Raw genomic sequence first — 24403 nt, 5'->3', positions numbered from 1 at the left:
GACATTTTTCTAATGTTTAGAAGCCACTCATTCCTTTTTGTGTGTGCATGGAATGTTTATATTTTATTTATTCAGATAAGTAGTTTTTTTTTTGTCTGATGTGTATCTGTAATATTTTCTTAGTATATTATTTGCTTTTTAATTTTGTTTCTTTCATTTTGATTTGTAGAAATTTAAAAAATTTTTTGTAAATCAATCTCTTTTCCCTTTGTGTTTTTTTAAGTTGCATATATTAAAATGTGTGCAGATTTTAAGTGTGTAACCTAATGGGTTTTAACATATATATACACTTTTTTAAGTCTCACTCGCAGATCTGGAAATAGAACATTTCCATCTCCCAAGGAAGTATCTTCTTGCCCCTTTTTAGTCATTAGTAGCCTTCTCCCACAAAGTAAACTTTTCTGATTTCTGTCATCATAGATTAGTTTTGCCTGTTCTTGAACTTCATATACAGCTAATCATATAACATATTCTCTTTTGTGTTTAGCTAGTTTTCCTCAACATAATGTTTTTGAGATTCATGAATGTTTCATTCATTGGTAGTTTGTTCTTTTTTATTGTGGGGTAGTTTTTCATTTTGTGGATATTGATGGACATTTGGGTTATTTCTAGTTTGGGGCTTATAATGAATCAAGCTGCTGTGATGTTCTTATACAAGTATTTTTTAATGGACCAGATGCTCTTTCTCGAGAAAATATCTAGGACTAGAATATTCTAGTTATCTTTTTGTTATTGATTTCTACATTTCCATTGGAGTCATTTAATATACCCTGTAGATTTCAACACTTTGTAATCTGTGGAGATTTTCTTTATGGTCCAGCATATAGTGTAATTTGATAAATGTTCAATGCGTATTTAAAAAGAATGTATATTCTGCCTTATCAGAGTATCTATAAAGTATGAGAATTTGATTTGCCAATACTTTCTGATTTGGTTCTAACAGTATGTAGAGAAAATATTTAAGATAATTATATTATAAACGGAGAAGAGTAAAGACATAAAGGGAAGTATGGTTTCTATAGTTCCCTGAGACTGGTGAAATGACAATATCCATAGCCAATGATAAGTTATGTATATATAATGTAACATCTGGAATAACTATTAAAAGTCTCGTACAAAGAGATATACTCCAAAACACTCTAGATTAAAAAAATGGAATTCTAAATAATATTCAAGTAATCCACAGGAAGGCAGGAAAAAGAAAAAAAAAAAACTGGAAACAAGGAAAACCAATATTAAAAAAAACCCAACTAAAATGACAGATATAAGCCCTAACATATAAATAATTGCACTGAATGTAAATTATCTAGCTACACCAATGATGAAAAGGCAGATTTTGGCAGAGTGGATTAAGAAATATGACCCAATTATCTTCTGTCTGTAAGAAAATCACTTCAAATATATAGGCAGGCTCAGAGTAAAAAGGATAATCAATAAAGGACATCATGCAAACATTGATCAAAGAAAGGTGGAATTGGCAATATTAATATCAATGAAATAGACATTAGAACAAAAGAAATTACCACAGAGAAAGGTCCATTATATCAAGAAGACCTTTAATCCTAGATGAGTGTGCCCGAAACAATAGAGCTGCTAAATTGTGAAGCAGAAACTATTAGAATTGAAAGGAGAAACAGACAGATTCACAATTAAAGGTGGGGACCTCAGACCCCTTTCTCAACAATTGATGGGACAACTAGACTGAGAATCATCAAGGATATAGAACTCAGCAGCACCATCAACTAACAAAATGATAGACATTTATAGAACACTGTAGACAAGGTGGCAGAATATACATTCTTTTTGAGTGTCCACAAAACGTGTATTAAGTTAGACTGTATCCTGGACCACAAAATAAGCCTCAACAAAATTTGAAATCATATACAGAATTCAGTGAAATCAGACTAGAAATCAGTAACAGAAATATAATAGGAAAGTCTCCAAACACTTTGAAACTAAATAACACACTTCTATGTAATAGAAGGGTCGAAGAGGAAGTCCAAAGGAAATAAAAATATATATTGAGCTGAATAAAAATGAAAATTTATGGGGCGCAGCTAAAGCAGTGTTGGGAGGAAAATTTATAGCACTAACTTACATACATTAGAAAAGAGGAACAGTCTCAAACCAATAATGTAAGTTCTCACCCCAAAAACCTAGAAAAAGAAAGGCAAAACATAAACCCAAAGCAAGCAGAATAAAGGAAATAATAAGAGCAGAAATCAGTGCAGCTTTGAAAAGAAGAAAACAGTTGAGAAAATCAATGCAAGTGCTGGCTTTTTAAAGGATTGATAAAATGGATGAATGTCTAGCAAGACTGATAAAGAAAAAAAGAAAGAAGAAACAGATTACCAATATCAGGAATAAAATAGGGGATAGCAAGGTTATATTGATATAGACACTACAGATATCAAAAGGATAATAAGGGAGTATAGTGAACAGCTCTACACACCTACATTTGAGAACTTATAAAACTGACCAATTCTTTGAAAAATGCAAACTGTCACAGTTCACCTAATATGAAATCGATAATTTGAATAGCCCTGTGACTATGAAGGAAATGGAGTTCATAATTTAAAAACTCCTGTCTTCAATCTCCAGGCCCAGGCAGTTTCACTGGAGAATTCTACAAAACAGTTATGGGAGAATTAACACCTAGTGAACATAGCCTCTTCCGTAATATAGAAGTAGAAGGAGCACTTTTCAATTCGTTTGATGAAGCTTAGTAGTATTCGGGTACCCAAACTAGACAAAGATAATACAAAAACTAAAAATACAGACTGATATCCCTCATGAATATAGTTGTAAAATTTCTTAACAAAATATTATTAAGCAGAATTTAGTAATATAAAAGGAGAAAAATGGCCAAGTAGAGTTTGTTTCAGGGTATGTAAAGCTGTTTTAATATTTAAAACTCAGTCAATGTAAATTACCACATTAACAGGCTAAAGAAGAAAATCACAATCGTATCAACTGATGCAGAAAAAACATTTGACAAAATTCAAGCCCATTCATGATTCAAAACAAAAAAACTACCTTTCTCAGATGATAAAGAACCTATGCAAAAACCTACAGTTAACTTTATAATAATGGTGAAAGACTGTTTTCTCCTTAAGATCAGGAACAAAGCAAGGATGTCTGCTGTCACCACTTAATCAACTTAGTGTTCTATGTTGAATAGACATTCTGGTCAGTGCAGTAAGACTGGGAAAGGCAATTAAGGGCATACAGATTAGAAAGGAAGAAATGTAACTGTACCTATTTGTAAATAACATGATTGTTTCTGATGAAAACCCCAAAGAATCAAGATAAGACCACCTAATACTAGTAAGTGAATATAGCAAGGTGGCAGATATAAGATATACAAAAATCAGTTGTATTCCTATATACTAGAAATGAACATATAGATACCAGAATGAAAAATACAATATAATTTAAAATATAAAAAAGATATACTTCAGTGTAAATTTTTAAAAAAATGTACAGGACTCATGTGCTTTGAAAACTACAAAATGCCAATGGGTAAAATCAACAAAGATGTAAGAAGTGGAAAGCCATAGTATGTTTATGGATTGGAAGACTCAACACAATAAAGATACTAATTTTTCCCAGGTTGATACACAGATTTAGTGAAATTCCTATCAAAATCCCAATAAAGGGATGCTTAGGTGACTCACACGGTTAAGCATCGACTTTTGATTTCAGCTCAGGTCATGATCTCTGGGTTGTGAGATCGTGCCTGTGATGGGCTCCATGCTGGGCGTGGAGCCTGCTTAAGATTCTCTCCTGATCTCCCTTTGTCCTTGCCCCCCTAAAAAAATACCAATAAGATTTTTGTTGATATGGACAAGATTATTCTAAAATTTGGAAAGGCAAAGGAACTAGAATAACTAAAAGTTTGGAAAGAAAAAAGGGGGAAGAACCAATATACTCAGTTTTAAGACTTATTATATGGTTACAGTAATCAAGACTGTGTGGTATTGGCAGAGGTATAGGCAGATAGATCAATGGAATGGAGTAGAGAATTAAGAGATAGGATAGACCCACAAAAGTATTTTAGAAGATTGCAAGAAAGCAATTCAACAAAAGGTGCTGGAACAATTGGACGTTCACATTAAAAAAAAAAAAGTGAACCTTGAGTTATTTCTTATATTTTATATAAAAACTAACTCAAAATGGATCATGACTTAAATGTGAAATGCAAAACTAAAACTTTTAGAAAAAAAATAGGAGAAAATCCTCAGAATGTAGGAGGAGGCAGAGTACTTCAACTTTACTCCAGAAATGCTCAGCATAGAAGAAAAAACTTGATAAAATTGGACCTTATCAAAATAGAACTCTTTGGCACTGCAAAATACCCTTTAGAAAGATGAAAAGACAAGGGGCAGAGTGGGAGAAAATATCTGCAAACCATATCCAACAAAGGAGTAGTATCTAGAACATACAAAGGCTTTTTAAAACTCGATAGTTTAAAACCAAACAAGCCAGTTAGAATATGGGCAAAAGACAGGAAGAAACAATTCACTGAGGCAGATATACAGATGGCAAATAAACACATGAAAAGATGCTCAACATCATTAGTCATTAGAGGAATTCAAATTAAAGCCACAATGAGCCATCGCTGTACTCCAGTCAGAGTAGTGACAACACCAAATGGCAGCAAGGACGCTGGTGGGAATGTAAAATGTTATAGTCACTCTGGAAAACAGTTTGGCATTTTCTTAAAAAGCTAAACATGTAATTACCATATGACCCAGCAGTTGCCCTCCTGGGCATTTATCCCAGAGAAATGAAAATTTAGTTCAGGTATTTGCTGAACATGGAAGTTGATAGCAGCTTTATTCATAACAGTCCCAAACTGGAAGCAGCCCTAATGTCCTTCAGTTGGCGAATGGTTAAACCAACTCTGGTACATTTATACCTTCCCATGGAATATTACTCAGCAATATAAAGCAAAGAATTATTGATAGAGGCAACAACCTGGATGAATCTCCGGAGATTGATGCTGAGTGAAATGAGCTGATCTCAAAAGGCTACATACTGTAAAATTCCATGTATGTAACATTCTGAAAGTGACAAAATTATAGAAATGGAGAATCGATCAGTGCTTACCAAAAGTTAAGTAGGGGGTAGGGATGGAGGAAAGTGGATATGGCTATACAGAGGAGACTTTGAGGTATCCTTGTAATTTTGGGAATGTGGACCTTGACTGTGTCAATGTCAATATCCTAATTGTGATACAGTGCTGTATGTTTACCATTGGAAGAAGTGGGTAAAAACACATAGGATCTGTCTCTATTATTTCTTCCAACTCTGTAGAAATCTATAATTCTCCCATAATAACAAGTTTAATTTAGAAAATTGGCATTGAAGCAAATTTTATTCAACTTTTAGTTTCCTTTTTCTCTTAATCTGTATTCTTATTTTTTTCCCCAAATATCAGCTTCATTTGTTTTTAGATACTCTGCCTGTTTTTTCTGAACATCTGAAGTTCAATATGACATATTTCTGTATTCTTAGATTTTAAATTTGTCTGTTTCTTTACAGCATCTGTTAATGGGGAGGAAAGCGTAGATTAATTTATACAAAATGTCCCCAATCCTCACTTAACTATATAAAGGGCTGTTTTTTTCTGGGTGTGTGGCAAATTTGATTTTGAAATGCAGAGAGCAGCCATGTGTCTTTAATAAAACAGCCATTACATACATTTATATATCATAAAAATAACGTGTATAGCTCTTTCAATTTATATAGTACTTCGACTGAACCTCAGATTTTTTTGCTTTTCCTGGCGTTGACTTCCTTTATGTACACGAGAAGTCACTTAAAAGCTGTACGCCTAGTTCTTTTTATATAAAATCTTACACCATACCTTCTGTTAGGCCAGTACTTCCATTGTGAGGACAATTAACGGCGTCTTCATTGTCTTCATCTCCATGAAAGGATGGTGTGTAACCACTGTGACACGATGGTATTATTTTCATTTACAGTTTTAGATGCCACATTTTCCTATTAGCTCTTTAGTAATTGTTCAGAGGCCCTATTCATTTTGGCAACATGACACAGATTAAGAGATTTGTCTGGGAAATTTTAAACTTCCAAATTATGCAGCACCTTAGCAGTTTAAAAGATTGACAGGTGTGAGTTAGAAAAGACTCTCCTTAAAAATTGGCAAGTGTGAAATTGGGCAGTTGAATAGTATCTTTGGAACACTACCAACTTTGGGAATTGTTCTTTGGAGAAAATGCAGACAACCTCATTATCTCACTCTAATTAAAGGAATGACTCCCCTTGCTTGTCATGTGTAGGCACCCAATTCTGTAAGAATTTTTGGTGTCTCATTGTTGGACAGTTAATTTGGTTTACTTCTTTGCTCACATATTCTTAACAGTCCCTGGTGTTAGAAAGGTACTGCTCAATAAAATGATGGGACTTGGGGGGATATAATTTAAATTATAGTGTTTTTTAAAAAAAATAGTAAAATAACTTGCATTTCAATTATTTTATATTAGAAGCTTGTCACATATTAAAATTTACTTGCTAATTGTCTACAAATTGATTAAATCATATTATAATCTACAATTAACACATTATGGTACACAGTTATATGCAGGTAGTTTTAGCCCTAACAAAAAGGACACTTATCTTAAAAGTGAAATCCAAATCTTTTCCTGATCAATTATCTTAATCATGGAGGAAGTCTGGGTTTTTGTTCTAACCAGGTAGGTAGGTTGTAATTTTAAGCAGTTTGGTTTGCTAAGCATGATTAAGACACCGTTCCCTTTGAGGTTTTACCCTTTCGCTTCTAAGGTACAACTGTTTATCATCTTGGGTCAAAGGTTATAAAAAGTAGTCATCAATTAAAGCTTTATTGGTTGTAATTGGTAATGCTATGAAAGGAGCCAGCCAAACTGAATCTGATAATAAAAGACTCTTTGTTAAAATATTTAATAAATTAACACTCTCTCTTGGAAGGGGGAAGCTAATTACAAAGCCCAAGATTGTTAATCATAATGTTTACTTTCTTCAAAAGCACAGACTCAACTACTCCATAATCATTAGACATCAGATTTCTTTCTTTTTCTTTTTTTAAATCCTGCAGACTCTGTCATTCCCAGAGGGGATGTTCTTTTCTATGGCTCAGGCTTGGGATATGGCAGAAGGAGGAAATGCCAAGACAAACATAAGTTATAAGGGCCATCTTAAAAATAAACAGGACTCTGTTAGAACGTCAGACTGCCTTCGCTCCCTTCAAAAAGGGTCAAAAGTTTATGTAGATTTATTTTGTAAGCTAATGAATGATATCAAGAATTCGGTCATTCAAAAAGTAATGTTTTTGTTTTGTTTTGTTTTGTAATAATAAATTATCTACCAGAGCTATTATCCTACCTCTGTATATAGTGGTGGGGAGGGGGGTTTGAGGTGTTTTGACAATTTTGTGGCTTTTGAATTTTAGGCATTTTCAAAGCCCTAATATACGTAAATGGGGCTGTGACACATACCACCTCTACGACTCTTGAATGACCTTGCCATGGAAACTCTCTGAATGGGCTTTTACATCTGGGAATCAAATGTTTCTAGATTTAAGCAATAGGGGGCATCTTGGGTTTGTTCTTTACACATGTTTCTGTAGTCTGATCTTTAGGGCAGTTCTAATGAAAGAAAATCCTGCTTTGGGCCTGCTGTGCAAATTAGCCATATGGCGAAGTGTAATATCCCGCTGAACATCATTATGGGGCCCTATGAAAAGTGCTCCCCTTTTCACATGGAAGCAAATTAAAATGGCCCTTTCAGGTTTTTGGTTTTTTTAAAACTCTGAATAAACCTGTCTTCACTTGGATGCCGGGACAGTTGAAAGGGAGTTCTCCAGCTGCAGTCAGGGTGGTGAAATTACAGGCTTTGCCCAAGACCAAATGGAAATATTGCTTCCTGTAGGCAAAGCCGGAAGAACAATGGTGTGTGCTTCCCTCCTTCCATTTCCCTCCCTTGTTCTTTGTCTACTTGTCCTTTGCTGCTTCTTAATCCAAGGGTTAATTTTCAGTTATTGTGATGGATGAGAAGGACTCAGCCCACTCTCCAGTAGACCCCATAAGCAGTCTCTACCAGGAAAGGCCCACTCGATGAAGAGCTGTTTCACCAAATAGTGGCACAGTAACTATTTAATGAAGATGGGTCTGTCCTCTTTTGTCTGTTGTTTAGACATAATGTCCATATGAAATAGTATTGTCCCACCATAAGTTTTACTTTTTCTTCCACAAAACTAGACTTGTAGATGCCACTAATGTTTGGAGGCATGGGGCTCAGTAATTGTATGAGAAGTTCAGGGTGTCTGTGCCCGTGGTATACATCGTCACCTTTTATGAAGAAAAAGAAACCCACGGAAAGGTCTTTCATCTGGTCTTCCCTTTTCCCCTGGTCAAGAGTGAGGATCACATGATCCTGACTTGTTTGATTACTGGTGTACATGTATATGTAAACTGATGGCAGCTAAAATTTGAGTTTGAGCTTTGTTACCAATAGATCTTACCACTTTTACAGACAAAAACAAAAAGTCTCACTCATTTGCCCACATTGAGTGGCAATACTGTGTTTCCTCTGTTTATATCCAGACAAGTGCCTAGACACATGGGGAATTCAGAGTTATCACTTGTATTTCTATTTTTATTTTTAAACATTTATTGAAAGCCCATGTTAGTTCCAGCATTTGTATGATGACAATTTATAGCATGTGTTTGAGGAAAGAATGTTGGCACAGTGTTGTGCAATAAGAATGGATCATACTAACTTACGATGTTTGAGAAAAGATTTTTGCATGCAAAATGAAAAGAGTGGAAAAAGTATGCACAATATGATCCTATTTAGGTGTGTATATGTACATATGTGAGTATGTGAAATATCTACTTAGGATAGGAAAACGTCTGTCAGGGAGCGCACCAAAAAGTAAATAGTAGTTCTCTCCAGGCGATGGGGTTATGAATGACTTTTATTTTCTTTCCTTGCCTTATCTTTATTGTCGGATTTTTCTAGAAGTCACATATTCTACTTTTGTAATTAATAATTTAAAAAGAGACAATATTAAAAAAGCAAAAGATAAAACAAACATAAAACAAGCAAATAACTATTGTCAGCATAGCTGAAGAGAAGTGGGTTATGTCCTGGTTAATTCCCAGTGCTAGGATTAATTAAGAAATTGGCAATGGCTTTTGGGACATTTGACCATTAGCACCCTCCTCCAAGTTTATCATAGGATGTGATGTAATATTTAAATGAAATATGAATTTATTATTTTAATTTAAAGATTTTATTTATTTATTTGACAGAGAGAGACACAGCGAGAGAGGGAACACAAGCAGGGGGAGTGGGAGAGGGAGAAGCAGGCTTCCCGCGGAGCAGGGAGCCCGACGCGGGACCCGATCCCAGGACCCTGGGATCATGACCTGAGCCAAAGGCAGACACTTAATGACTGAGCCACCCAGGCGCCCCTAAATTAAACATGAATTTAGAAAAGAAATCACCCAGTGAATTGAAGAAGAGGTCAATAGAACTTGGGGAATATTTCATTTTCTTGTTTTAGCATTAAGTAAAAATAGAATATGTTCTGTGATCATTTAGCTCTTTTTATGTAGTTGCTCTGCAAGTGAGTGAGAAGAAAATTTGTTGTGGAGAATTTTTTAGAATAATATAAACTCCTGTATTTCAGTTAAATTTCAGGTGGAATATATACACTTAACAGAAAAAAAACATTAAGCAAAATCTTACTTAGTTTCTAAGCTTTACTTCCACTAAAATTCCTTAGATGCATAAAAGTCTAAAAAATTACAGCACCATTGTTAAAGAAGACTTATAATTAACATTATATTGTCTGAATTCAAATAAAATTTTCTCCAATATTAAGTCTGATTGAATGGATTGAGAAACCTAGTTGTTGAGTGATGTGTGTTTTGCTGCCATACACAGAGCAAACCTTAAAAGTCCGAAGATACTTTATGCTTTTTCACTCTGGGTCATCTGGTTTGAAAATACAATCCCGAATTGATGAATATATTAGTTGTCTACCCCTGTACTGTATAGATTCTCCTTTATAAGTCTGCCAGAGTGTGGGGTGAGGGGGAAAGTAGACCTTCGATGGCAGCACAGTTTATCCTGTGCTGGAGAATACTCTGTAGTGCTGCACAAGAGCACAGAGATAGGAAGACTATATTATTGTGGTTTTCATTCACTTGTGTTCAGAGAGTTAAACACTGGGAACTGTGTGGTAGGAGAATGTTTGGCCATATTTTATGTGAGCTCAGTAGGCCAGTTGCTTGCTAGACACTGGAATCAGTTTGTGGATTTACTTTGAAACAGCTTTGGACCTGGGCACATCACAACCTGCTATGAATTGCTGCTTCCATAAAGATATTAGATCTATAGCCGGATGGTTGGTGAATGGGCCAGGGCAAACCACAAAAGAAGCCTGGAAGAAAGTACTGGTCCAGAACGAGCTCCTATTGTTCAAAACAGAGCAATTGAGAAAATGAAACAATACAAAACAAAATGTGAGATCTGCAAAAACATCCTGAATAAAATGGGACAAAGGACATCATCCTAAAAATTCAGAGGAAACATGATCCTAAGAATGATTTTCTACAGGAGCCAAAAGGAAATTTTAGGAAATTATTTGGCACGAAGAAGGTATAACTTCTATGAAACAAGAACAAAAATCTTAAAAGAATAAATGGAGGTAGAACAACAGCAGGATGAGATGAATAGGAAAAATTACAAAGAAATGATTATTGCAATTTAGCAGGTAAAGAGTAAACATAAAAATGGAGGCTTGAAAGAAAATATTGATTAATATTTTTTGTTATTGGGGAGGTTGCATCCTAATGAGAGGAGACAGACAATAAACAATAACATAATGTCAGATGGAGATTGTGCTATGCAAAGAATTAAAAGAGGGCTATGTGTTAGGCAAAACTTTCCTTTTTTTTGAAAAAGATTTTATTTATCTGAGAGAGAGAGAGAGCGAGCAAGCGCACCCGTGGGGAGTGTGGAGAGAAGAGGAAGAGGGAAAGAATCCCAAACAGACTCCATGCTGAGTGCAGATGAACGCAGAGCCTGAGGTGGGTTGGGGGGACGACCTGGGGCTGGATCTCATAAGCCTAAGATCATGACCCTAGCCGAAACCAAGAGTTGGCCGCTTAACCGACTCTCCGGCAAAACTTTCCATTTTAAATTGAGTAGTGGAAAAGTCTTCTCTAAGTAGGTGACATTTAAAGTTATATTTTAATTATAGGAAAGAGACATTTCCTAACTGTTGTCACTGAGGGTTTTTGTGCTAGGTCCTTTTGTACTTAAATTCTACAGATATTTCTTAGATTATCTCATTTTTTCCTAGGCTTAGATTACCATCTTTCTGCCAATGATTCTTTTTTTTTCAATTTATTTATTTTTATTTTATTTTATTATGTTAATCACCATACATTACATCATTAGTTTTTGATGTAGTGTTCCATGATTTATTGCTCGCTCACAACAATCAGTGCTCCATTCAATATGTGCCCCCCCAATACCCATCACCAGGCCAACCCATTCCTCCACCCCCCTCCCCTCTAGAACCCTCAGTTTGTTTCTCAGAGTCTACAGTCTCTCATGGTTCATCTGCCAATTTTTTTTTTTTTTAAAGATTTTATTTAGTTATTTGACAGAGAGAGACAATGAGAGGGGGAACACAAGCAGAGGGAGAGGGAGAGGGAGGAGCAGGCTTCCTGCTAAGCAGGGAGCCTGATGCGGGGCTCGATCCCAGGACCCTGGGATCATGACCTGAGCCGAAGGCAGACGCCTAACGACTGAGCCACCCAGGCGCCCCCTGCCAATGATTCTTGATTCTGAAAACTGTTGTCTTTAGCTTAGCCCTTTCACCTGACCTGGAGACCCAAATATGCCTGCTCCCAAACACTTAGCACTTAGAAGTTACAAACTAAACATGTTTGTTACAGAGGTCATTATCACCAGTCTCCTCATGTACAATCAGTTCTTGTTGCTCATGTTAGTTACATTTTATAAGACCACTGTAAACACCGAGTTAATGAATACTGAACCATTGCTGCTGGGGAAGTACGGGGTTAGGTTACTGTGAGCTTCTGCTTACAACATTTCATCAGCCAATCAATTCATAACCCTTTTTTGTATGTATTTCTCTTTAAAGATATCTTATTTAATATATATTGTTGGCTCATTGACATCAAATTCATGGCCAGCAGCACTATAATTCATGCCCAAACAAAGCTTATCTGAATGTATTTTCTCCGTAAGACACATCTTGTCTTCTTGACAAGTGTCAAGTCTTAGGAACACTAGACAGCACTTCAGTACTATGTGTGGGGGCCATTTTAAATAGAAAAATCAACAACAAGGAGCACAAAAATGCAAGACGTACCGGTGGCCAACAGGTACGTGAAAAGATGCTCAACATCACTAATCATCAAGGAAATGTAAATCAGAACCACAATGAGATAATCACCTCACAGCTGTTAGAATGACTAATATCAAAAAGACAAGAAATAACAAGTGTTGGTGAGGATGTTGAGAAGGTGGAACCCTTGTTGCGTGTTGGTGGGAATGTAAATTGGTGTGAACACTATGGAAAACAGTGTGGAGGTTTCTCAAAAAATTACGAATCGAACTACTATATGTTCCAGCAATTTCATTTCTGGGTATTTATTTGAAGGAAATGAAAACACTAACTGAAAAAGTATGTGCACTCCTATGTTCATTGTGGCATTATTTACAATAGCCAAGACATAGAAACAGCCTAAGTGTTCATTGATGAATGGATAAAGAACATGTGGGATCTATATATACAAAGGAGTATTATTCAGCTATAAAAAAGAGTGAAATCTTGCCATTTGTGACAACATGGCTGGACCTTCAGGGCATTCTGCTTGGTGAAATATGCCAGACACAGACAAATACTGTATGATCTCACTTATATATGAGATCTAAACAAATAAACAAAAAACCCAACTGAACTCATAGAGAGATTGGTGGTTGCCAAAAGTGGGGGATGGCGGAGTTGGGTGAAGGTGATGAAAAGGAATAGTCTTTCAGTTACAAAATAAGTAAGTCCTGGGGATATAATATACAGTATGGTGACCGTAGCTAATAATACTTTATTGAATAATTGAAGTTTTCTAAGAGAGTAGCTCTTAAAAGTTCTCAACCCAAGGGAAAAAAATTGTATGTGGTGATAGGTGTTAACTAGACTTATGGTGATGGTCATTTTGCAAGATATATATAAATATTGAATCATTGTGTTGTACACCTGAAAATAATATAATGTTATATGTCAGTTATATCTCAATTTTTAAAAAGCACAAAAATACAAAGAATGAGGTACTGGATGACTGTGAATAGGGTAATTGTTTATAGTATGAGAACTGAAGAAAGGAGACAGAGGGTTGCCTTGTTTGACCTCAGCTAGGAACATGTGCATTGGGCGCTGCTCAAATTTTTCAACACTCTGTACTTATCTGTGAATGACCTCATGAGTGTTGATTTTGAGGTTACAAATAAATTTTGGCAAGTAGGCACATTTGCAAATATGGAATCCATGAATAATAATCGACTATATATCCCTGCTCTTATGTTTTCTTTCTCATTAAATGACACCACCATCAAACCAGTTATCCAGGATAGAAACCTCACGTTAGCTTGCTGTCTTTTCTGTCCTTTACCACCAATATCCAATCAGTCATCAGCTTGTACCTCCTAAATATTTGTCAGGTTCAGACTGATCTTTTTGAGTCTAATGTTCCCTTTCTTCATTCTGCTCAGTACATTACAACTTACAAATGTCTAAAACTCTGATTGTCTCTAGAGTTGAAGTGCAAATATCTTAACAAATTTATAAAGTCCTCTAGCCTTTATTTCTTGTCATTCCTTTCTCTTACATTCTGAAGGTTCCATCATGAAGAATTTCAATTCATGGGATGCATGAACCTCTGTGTCTCTACGAGAACTATTTTTCCCTTTCTTTTTATGTGGTTTATTCTGACTCATTCTTCAACTATGAATATAAATGGCATTTTTTTTTTTTCTGGGAGGCTTTCTCTGACATTCCTCCCACCTACTACACACACACACACACACACACTCCAATCCATAGGATTCTGTGATCTTTTTTGTTCATTTAATTGCTAGTTTTCCACCATAGACTATAAATTCAGTGATGTTCTTTATTGTATGGTAAGCACTTTATGTACAAAAAGTGACTTGTTTTTCTGTGATGTTATGTGTGTTAATTAATTATTACAAAGCCTTTGGACCAGTGTAATGCTAATGACATAAAATGAAAACAACTTTTCACTGGTCTGTTATTTATATCTATTTGCTTATACTTTCACTGACTTTTGAGGTGGGTTTTTTTTTAATTAATATTAATGATTAGAGGAGCTTGAAACTGAAGTGGCAAACTTTTATAGTTCATCTGTTGATCTGTTTGTGAAAAGACAGGCACTCAGCTGGACTGGTCAGGCGTCTACTTTAAATTCTACCTGTAAGTATTGAGTTGACAAAATTGGCAGAGGAAATAGAATACTCAGAGGTGAATTTAGTTAGCAGCCACTAGGGAAAATCTAACTCATTTTTGTAAATAGAGAAGCCAGAATTACTAGATAAATTGGTCTTTTCTTGTGTTTTTATTTTATCGAATGAGTATTTGAAAGGCAAAACTGTATTTAGTTTAGAACTAAGTAGAGGTCTATGATAGGTTTTTATATAGAATTTTGTCTTGTATAATTTCTATCTTTTACAACAAATAATTAAATTATTATACAATGGCCTAATTTGAGAGAAGACTTGCCCTAAATTCTCAGCTAAGTGTATCTTGGCTCCAAAGCATGTTGAATGTGTAATGTCACACAAGAATAATAAAGGGCCTTTAGGGCTGTTAACTTTAAAATGAAAAGCCCTCAGTGTGTACAGAATGTAATTGACATTTAATAATACCACTATGCTGTGAAATGGTGACAAGTGGGGAATAACTTTAACAAACCAACAGGCAGTTTCCACTTCTTATTTCTTAAATAGAATCATTTGCTACCTCATTAACTTATGGACTAAGAAATAAGCAAGTCTTGAAATAGCGGTCTTAATGTTTGATTTCATTTTATAGCAGGAAAGACTCAGGTGTCTACAGTTATAATCACGTTAGCATTTTAAAACCTTTGTTTTTAAGCTACACCAGGGGTCGACAAACCATGGGCCACGGCCACCGCCACCCTGCTGCTTGCTCTGATGTGACCTGTGAACTCAAAATGGCTTTCACATTTTTAAACTGTTGATAAAAAAAATAAAAAAAGAATATTTCATGACAGATGAAAATTATATGAAATTCTAATTTCAGTTTCCACAAATAACATTTTATTGGAACACAGCCACACTCACGTGTGTACTGTCTGTGGCTACTTTTGCATTTCAACAGCAGAGGTGAGTAGTGGCGACAGAGACGGTATAGTTCACCAAGCCTAAAATATTTACTGTCCTGCCCTTTAGAGGAAACGTTTGCCAACCCCTGAGCTTATGCTATTGAGTTAGTGTGATTTAGTACCTTAAATCAACTTCTCCAGTTTAGGGATCTAACAGAGAAGTCATGTTGAATAGGATTCTTCAGACTTCTGGGAAGGTGAAGGAAACTCAACTTCGGTATTGCATAGAGTTTATGCTTTTTCGCATGGGCAAGGCTTTCATTTCCATCATTGATTTATTCATCTTGTTTTTAAAACAATAAGCACATGCATAGCGGTGATTATTTATCAGATACTGTTCTAAAAGCTTTATAACTCATCTGAATCCTCATGACAATGATGAGGGTGGCGTCTCTACAGATGAGAACACCATAGCACATCTGTTAGTTAAATGGTGGAAGGTAAATTAGTGAAAGTTATACAGCTGGTCATATGAGTTATACAGCTAGAAAGGAGCAGACTTGCGATTTGAATGGAATCATCATCATCTGGTTCCAAAATCAGTGCTCTTAACCACCATGCATGCTGTCTCTCCATTTCTACTCTTATTTATTTAGAAAAGTCTTGGATTCAGAGTAGAATTTAGTCATGGGGGGGCATCGTTTTTTTTAAAGATTTTATTTATTTATTTGATGGAGAGAGAGCACAAGCAGGCGGAACAGCAGCAGAGGGAGAGGGGAAGCAGGCTCCCTGTTGAGCAGGGAGCCCGATGCGGGTCCCAATACCAGGACCCTGGGATCATGTCCTGAGCTGAAGGCAGACACTTAACCAGTTGAGCCACCCAGGCGCCCTGGGTGGGGAGGAGGCATCATGTTTTAAAAGCTTTGAGTTCTATTAGTTTCCTAGGGCTGCTGTAACAAAGTATCGCAGGTTGGGTGGCTTACACAGCAGAAATTTATTGGGTCACAGGTTTGCAGACTAGAATCCAAAAGCAGGTGTCAGAAGGCCATCCTCCCTCTGAAACTCTGGGTGGCATCCTTCCTTGCCTCTCCCCAGCTTCTGGCGGTGGCCAGCAATCCTTGGTGTCCTTGGCTTGCAACTGTGTGGTTCCAGGCGTTGTCACAGGATGTTCTCTCTGTGTGTCTATCTCTGTGTCTTTTCTCCTTTTCTTTTAAGGACACCAGTTATATCGGATTAACGGTCACCCTACTCTAGTGTGACTGCATCTTAATTTAAGTACATCTGCAGTGACCGTATTTCTAAATAAGATCCCATTATGACGTCCCAGGAAGGACATGAATTTTGAGAGGATGGGATTCAACCCAGTTACAGAGCTCATGAGCCAGCTCTTGTTCTCTGGAGCACCTTTCAGTTTAAGAAACTGTGCACCAAGAATTTCCAGGGCTTTGTTTCTTCTTTTTTGGTGTTAATCCTGTGCTTGATTATGTGCTAGCTGGGAAGACTGATGTACTGTTCTCCACTCCTGCCTTTTTCCTGCCTCCCCCTGGCCCTTTGCTCATGATTCATTTGGGACTGGTTTTCATTCTGAACATTTTTCTTCTGGAATGTTCTGTGAGGTTTTTAAAGAACATTTGCTCAACTGCTCTTATGAGAATGTTGGTTTGTCTTCATTCTTGTGAATTTGTGATAGTTGATTCAGCAACCAGCTTTGGTGTGTTGGTGGTTGAGTTCTAGTAGTGTCCTCTTAAGAATCTTTTGTATCCATTCTTACGGGATTTGTAAGTAGGGTTCAATAAATGGTAATAGTTGTTTTTAGTTGTTTCTATGATTATTATCATTGTCAAAATAGCAGATTTTGAGAAATGTGGGGTTGCCTCACTTCCAGACCTGGAAGCTTCTCTTTTCCCACAAAATACTAGAATAATTGGTCAGATTGCGTCAACCCATTTCCTTTTGTTTATTTACAGGGTGCCCGGGAAACATTTGAGAACTACTACCGAAAACAGAGGCGAAAACAGGCCCGTTTGGTGCTCCAGCCTCCATCTAACATGGTAGGATCACCAACTTAACTTTTCTCAAATTTTCCACTTTTCTTCTCTGGCAGCTGTTCATTATTTTGCATATGTACTATTTTTTTTTTTAAACTGTCACTCTGAGATCATTTTTGGTGGATGTGACAGTAAGAAAATAGCAACTAACATCTATTGATTGCTATGTGTCAGGCATTGTTTTAGGTACTGGGATGAATGATCTCAGTTCATCCTCATTATAACCCTATAAGGTAGGGTACTATTGTTATATTCACCTGAGTCTTGGGAACTGAGCCTTAAGAAATTAAGTAACTGATTTTAACTTTTTCTTAATGTATCAAAATAGAAAGAATAACTTTTTTCTTCTTTGCTTTGTTGCAGCATGAAACTTTAGATGGCTACAGGAAGTATTTTAATCAAATTGTAGGGTAGGTATATATATGTGTGTGTATTTAAATTTATACACTTTTAATACCTAGACTCGTGAGACTTGGAAAAATAAGTTTTCCTTGGGAGATTTTTTTTTCTCTTTTTCTTTTAAATTCTTAAGATTTATTTTTGACTTTCTGATAATTTTAAAGGAATGTCTTATTGGTTTCAGCATTATATTGTTGGAGACTAGTTTTGGTGGATAAGGGAGAAAAACTTTGAATTGTACTTTTATTACACCTGATGTTTTGTTTCTCTATTCTTGGTAAGAGGGAACCAAATAATCAGCAAAAGTTGGCGAACTTTTTCTAAAAGGGCCAGATAGTAAAGTATTTTAGGCTTCGCAGGCCATACGGTTTCTGTCACAACTATTCAGCTCTGTTGTTGCAGTGTGAAAGCGACTATAGACAATACGGCAATGAGTGAACGTGGCTGTGTTCCAATAAAACAATATTTATAAAAACAGGCAGTGGGCCAGATTCGTCCCATGGACTATATAGTTTGCCACCATCATCTAGAGTATACATACTAATATGGAATTGCATTTCCCAAATAAACACCCCAAATATAGGCAGCTTATTCTAATTGCAAAATAATGACTTTGCAATTAAAAGAAAGGGAAAGAAGTTGGATTGTTCCGTGAAATTTTCTTTTTTATTTCAGATTTAGATTTTTCAATGTAATTGATAGTTTTGGTTAAAATATATCATGAGAATTCCTTATTTAAAGAATTATTTAGCATGAACATTTAGCCAAGGGGGCTAAAGATACATTGTAAATGCACAACAATAAAGCTACAACAGAGTGTTAAAAAATAAGTTTGCATTTTCTTGACCTTTGTAAGATACCTTTTGAACCCTGTAATGAGGAAGTCCATATAAAGGGAATCATTTTGATATTTTGTATGTTGGGCTCTTACAAAAATGTATATTTTAGCTTTCGTTGTCTCTTTAAAATCAGTTATTTTTTTTTAACTGTCTTAATGGCCTGGTATTTTTAATATAGTGAAATTAGCCTCCCTTACCTGTAACCATTTTCTTCCCTTTTAAATTGCTGACCAGTATGGTTAACATTTTTTTTTTTTTGACTTAAACAATGGAAATTTATTTTCTCAAGTTCTGGAGGCTAGAAGTCCAAGATCAGGATGTTAGCAGGTTTGGTTTTCTGAGGCCTCTCTTATTGGCTTGCAGGCGGCTGCTTTCTCACTCCATCCTCTTCTTTTTTCTTTTTTTTTAAATTTTATTTTATTATGTTAATCACCATACATTACATCATTAGTTTTTGATGTAGTATGGTTAACATTTAATAGAAACGTGACTCTAATTTCTATAAAGTGGTTGGACAAAATTCTAAGTCCTAGGAATATGATTTTTTGTTAATGACACCAAGTAGCTTTCTTGACTATTAACTTTGAATTTGATGGCAGCTCTTAATGTTTGTCAGACCCTGGAGATAGTAGTCAAACTGTAATTTCTGACAGCTGTACTTTCTTTTTTCCTCCATCTTAGCTTTTTTGTGGTTGAAGATCACATTTTACATACAACCCAGGGCTTAGTAAATAGAGCCTACATTGATGAACTCTGGGAAATGGCACTTTCAAAAACCATTGCAGCACTCCGCACCCACTCGGTACGTAAGAAGCCCCCGCGAGAAGTTCTCACTTATTGCTGATTATCTGTATACTGGTCAGTGTTGTCCTGCGTTAAAAGTATGTATTGTGTGGAATCACCTACTTGGAGCTGTCTCTCTCAAAGACATATGGAAGTAGCCTCTTCAAATTGCCATCCTTTCTAACACTGAACACATTTTTGGATGCTCTCTGCAGTAAGAAATAAACAAAACAAAACCCCCAACAACTGACATTTATTGGAATCTTTTCTCTGTGTCGGGCGTTGGTGTGTGTACTTCATATATATTTCATAAGGTAGGTATTATTATTATATTTACCTTATGGTCTGGGGAACTGAGCCTCAGAGAAGTTAAGTAACCAGCCTAATGTTACACAGTAAATGGTAGAGCTTGGATTCGAATCCAGACATGTGACTCCGGAGCCCATATTCTCAGCCACTACTCTAAATTGCCTTCTATAATGCCAATTAATACTGACTTGGAGTTCACAGTTTTATTCTTATTTTTTGAAAAAAAAAATGCTATAACATATCAGTAAGTTACCTAATTATGAGTTCCCATGATTTTGATATATTTTATTAAAGCCTGAATTTTTGATGATAATTCACTTTATTTCAGATAGATAATATTGGCTCTGAATTAATCATTTGTTCAATATTTCTTTAACACATGTTGGCAATGGGAATACAACGGTGAGCAAGATGGATGAAATCTTTGCTCTCAGAAAGTTATATTTTGGGGCGTCTGGGTGGCTCAGTTGTTAAGTGTCTGCCTTCAGCTTGGGTCATGGTCCCAGGGTCCTGGGATTGGGCCCCGCGTTGGGCTCCCTGCTCCGTGGGGAGCCTGCTTCTCCCTCTCCCACTCTCGCTGCTTGTGTTCCCTCTCCCACTATGTCTCTCTCTTTCAAATAAATAAAATCTTTAAAAAAAAAAAAAAGAAAGTTATATTTTGATTGGGGAGGTTCCCAATAAACAAATAAGAATATCAGATAGTGATAATACAATGCAATTAAAACGGCGATAGATTAGGGTGCCTGCTTTTGATTGGTTGATCAGAAGTGGCATTCTGAGATCAGAATATCAAGGAGTCACAATTTATGCAAAGATCAATTAAAAGGGAATTCTAGGTATAAGAGAGTAGTACAGGGGCTTTGGGGATACTTTTCTATCTGAACTGTTCGAGGAATGATAGTGAGGACTTAATAATAGAAGATAATTTAGCATCTAGAATATTTCAGTAAATGGCTCTCATATCCATCTAGTTGTGCCAGCTAGAAACTTAAGTTATCCACGATCCTTCAGCTTTCTTATCTCTTCATCAGCAAGTGTTCCAGAGTAAATGCCATGTGTAAAATCTGTAATTGATGGGATTGTAGCCGTTTTAGGGAATTGAAAAATGTTCAGAGTGGGTAGAACAGGGAACGTAGAAAGTTAGGCATGGTATGAAGTAAAAATAAAAAAGTAGATAGATGTCATATTATTTAAGACATATTTGATGCTTTAAGCACTGGGTTGAATGGAGTGTGTATGTGTTCAGTGTGGGGGTAGGGTAAATTGGAGTGAGAAGATCAGTTTTCCATTCTGGCTCAATTATGGATGAGTGATGGGAAAGGATGTGGGCAGAACAATTAATAGGATAGTTTAATATTCAGGCAAGAGGTGATGATAGCTGGACCAAGGGCAATAGTAGATATGGAGAGATGTGGATGAATTGGAGAGATTTTTAGGAGGTAAGATTAATTGTATTTTCTGATGGATTAGATATAAAAGGTAAGATTAAAAGCATATCGAGGTAATGCCTAGGTTTGTGGTTTCTTTCCCTTTGATGGTTTGGAGTGGGGAGGTCATCAGTGGCCTTTGAATATGATTACTTTGCCTTTGTGCCATCCAAGTAACAAGGTGTAGGAGTTTGGTTAATATATGCATTTGAAACCAAAGAGGATATGTCATTGAATACATTGCAAATGTTTTTCTCCTTTTATTTTTATTTATGGTTTCTTTTTTGGTATTTAGAAATGTTAAATGTTTGCCTCTTTATATATCTATCTTTTTTTTTTAAAGGATTTTATTTATTTGAGAGAGAGAACGAGAGCGGGTTCATGAGCCGGGGGTGGGGGGTGCAGAGGGGGAGGAAGAAGCAGACTCCCCACTGAGCAGGGAGCCTGCCATGGGGCTTAATCCCAGGACCCTGAGATCATGATCTGAGCTGAAGGTAGACATTTAACCAGCTGAGCCACCCAGGCGCCCCTGTATATCTCTCTTATTTTAAAATTTCTCTCACTGCTTATATGTGACCTAGGACTTCATCTGACATTTTTATCATTTTATTCTTTTGTCATAATAAAGTCTGGCAAATTTAAAAATATTTTTTAAAAGTTCCTGCCTGTTCCAAGACTAAAAAAAAGTCTTGTAACTATGTTATGGCTTGATTTTTTTTTTTTTTACACATTTATGTATCTACTACCACTTGTTATTTATTTTTATTTAAAAAATGATTAAGGATCTCATTTTACTTTTTTGCAATAGTGTATCTATTGTCCTAGGATCATTTTTTTAATGTCTTACCTTCTCCCTTAGTATGATGTGTTTTTATATGTAAATATTTATTTTACAAAGGTAACATGTTTATTCTAAGATAGAAAATATTGATTGTTAATAGTAACAAATTGTGGCCATGATCCCTGGCATGATTATTATTAGCTTTCTTATATGTAAATTTAAAGATTCTTTTTCTTGTGTATGAAAACACAATATACAATATGTATTTTAAATAGAAACAAGTTGTGGTTTTCACTTTGTGTCTAATCAATCTGTATTAATTTTAATATTTACTTGCATAATATTCCATTGTAGTACTCTGTTGTTTAAAATAATTAATTCACTTTTTAAAAAAAGTTTTGGGGCCCTTTTTTTAAGCTGTTTTAAACACTGCAGTGAATATTTTTATAAAAATGTTCTTGCACAATTGATTATATCTAGGATAAATTCTTAGATTTATCTAGGACAAATTAGTGAGTTAAAAGATCTGTACATTTCTTAGGCCCTGGATGCATATTGTAATTTGCTTTGCAAAAATATTTATCATTTAGTACTCTGAGCATTGTCTTTTAGAATGCCTATTTCCCTATTCCTTTTACTTCACAGAAAGTTATGTTTAAAAACAAAAAATCATTCCTAATCTAACATGTCAGAAATTTTATCTTAATTTAACATGTTTTTCTTTGATTAATACTGATATTGAAACTCTCTTTAGATGTTTTTAGTTATTTGTATATCTTCTTAAAATTTCCTTTTCATATGCATTGCCTTTATATTTTAATAGTTTAAAAATATTTTATTATTTATTAATAAAACATGGATGCTAGCTTTTAATCTGAATGTTAATCTCTGGTCTGATATATAGGTTGCAAGTATTTTTTCATAGTTTCATGTGTCTCTAACTTTGCTTTTCTTTTCCATGGCTTTACAGAAGTTTAAAATTTTTTGTAAATATATTGATTTTTAACTCGACAACTTATGTCTTCCTTATTGCAAAGAATATATAATTATTTGTCTATATTTGATTTTAGTATTTCTGTACAGAGTTACTTTTTTATGTATACGTCACAGACATAAAAAGTTTATTTTAGTATAGGGTGTGAGGTTGGATTCTTTTTTTTTTAAGATTTCATTTATTTATTTGATAGAGATAGAGAGAGCGTGCACATATGCACGCAAGTGGGAGGAGGGGCAGAGGGAGAGGGAGAGAATCCCAAGCAGATTCCACACGGAGCCTGGAGCCTGCCACTGGGCTCGATCTCATGACCCCGAGATCATGACCTGAGCCAAAACCAAGAGTTAGTGCTTAACCGACTGAGCCGACCAGGTGCTCCTTGGATTCTATCTTTATTTTTTATGACTCATCACTTCCAATAACATTACTGTGTTAATCTCTCATTTTATTCAGCTCAGATTGCCATAATGAAATGTCATAGACTGGTACTCAAACAACAGAAATTTATTTTCTCACAATTCTGGAGGCTGGAAGTCTGAGATCAGGGTGCCAGTAGGGTTGGTTTCTGGTGAGGGCTGTTTCTTGAATTGCAGGTGGCTGTGTCCTCACTGTGTCCTCACATGGCCTTTTCACAGTGTCACCTGCTTCTTTTATAAGGATACCGATCCCTTCAGATCAGGGCCCTTCCTCCTTTGACCTTAAATATCTCTCTAAGTTCCATCTCCAGGTATAGCTACACTGGGGGTTAGGGCTTTAACATAGGAATTTGGGGGAGACAAGAGTAATTGATGCCACAAATGTTAATTCTGTTTCATGACACTGTTTATTGTATTATATTACCCAGCAAAGCAAGCCAAAATAAGAGCAACCCAAACATCAAAACAAATCTCAAAAAGAAACACTATATCTGAATGATTGTTACTTATTTATCAAAAATCTGTATGTCTTTCTAACATTCTGTGTTACATTTAAAACTACTCTTTCTCTGATTGAATTATTAGTAATTGCATAAATTAGAAACATTTTGAAAGCGATAATATTTCGGGTATCAATATGTATAGTATTCTCAATGCTGATTTCAAAACATGAAAGAGATCTTACATGGTCCATCTCTCTTGGAATGCAAATTTAGCAGTATATTAAAATATAATTTGCTAATACAAAGGAAAGTTTGTATCAGGAATGAGTCAATATTAGAAGATCTGCTAATATAGTTTTTTTTTTTTTTTTTTAAAGATTTTATTTATTTATTTGACAGAGAGAGACACAGCGAGAGAGGGAACACAAGCAGGGGGAGTGGGAGAGGGAGAAGCAGGCTCCCTGCAGAGCAGGGAGCCCGATGTGGGACTCGATCCCAGGACCCTGGGATCATGACCTGAGCCGAAGGCAGTCGCTCAACCGACTGAGCCACCC

The 24403-nt window shown here is 35.7% G+C and overlaps 1 protein-coding gene across 1 annotated transcript in view; it reads left to right on the top strand.

Moving 5' to 3' along the window:
- The window catches only part of EXOC6B (exocyst complex component 6B), a 557753-nt gene that overhangs the window by 256697 nt on the left and 276653 nt on the right, over positions 1–24403 (top strand). Inside the window, exons 9-11 of the mRNA XM_081797284.1 lie at positions 17378–17461; positions 17822–17868; positions 19378–19535. Of these exons, the coding sequence (XP_081653410.1) occupies positions 17378–17461; positions 17822–17868; positions 19378–19535 (289 nt within the window). The remainder of the gene's footprint in view (positions 1–17377; positions 17462–17821; positions 17869–19377; positions 19536–24403) is intronic.

Source organism: Leptonychotes weddellii, chromosome 10 (genome assembly GCF_054177405.1).
Source record: "Leptonychotes weddellii isolate Sample4059 chromosome 10, ASM5417740v2, whole genome shotgun sequence".
Lineage (NCBI taxonomy): Eukaryota > Metazoa > Chordata > Mammalia > Carnivora > Phocidae > Leptonychotes > Leptonychotes weddellii.
The sequence above is the reverse complement of the archived record's forward strand: the minus strand, read 5'-3'. Positions and strand labels throughout refer to the sequence as shown.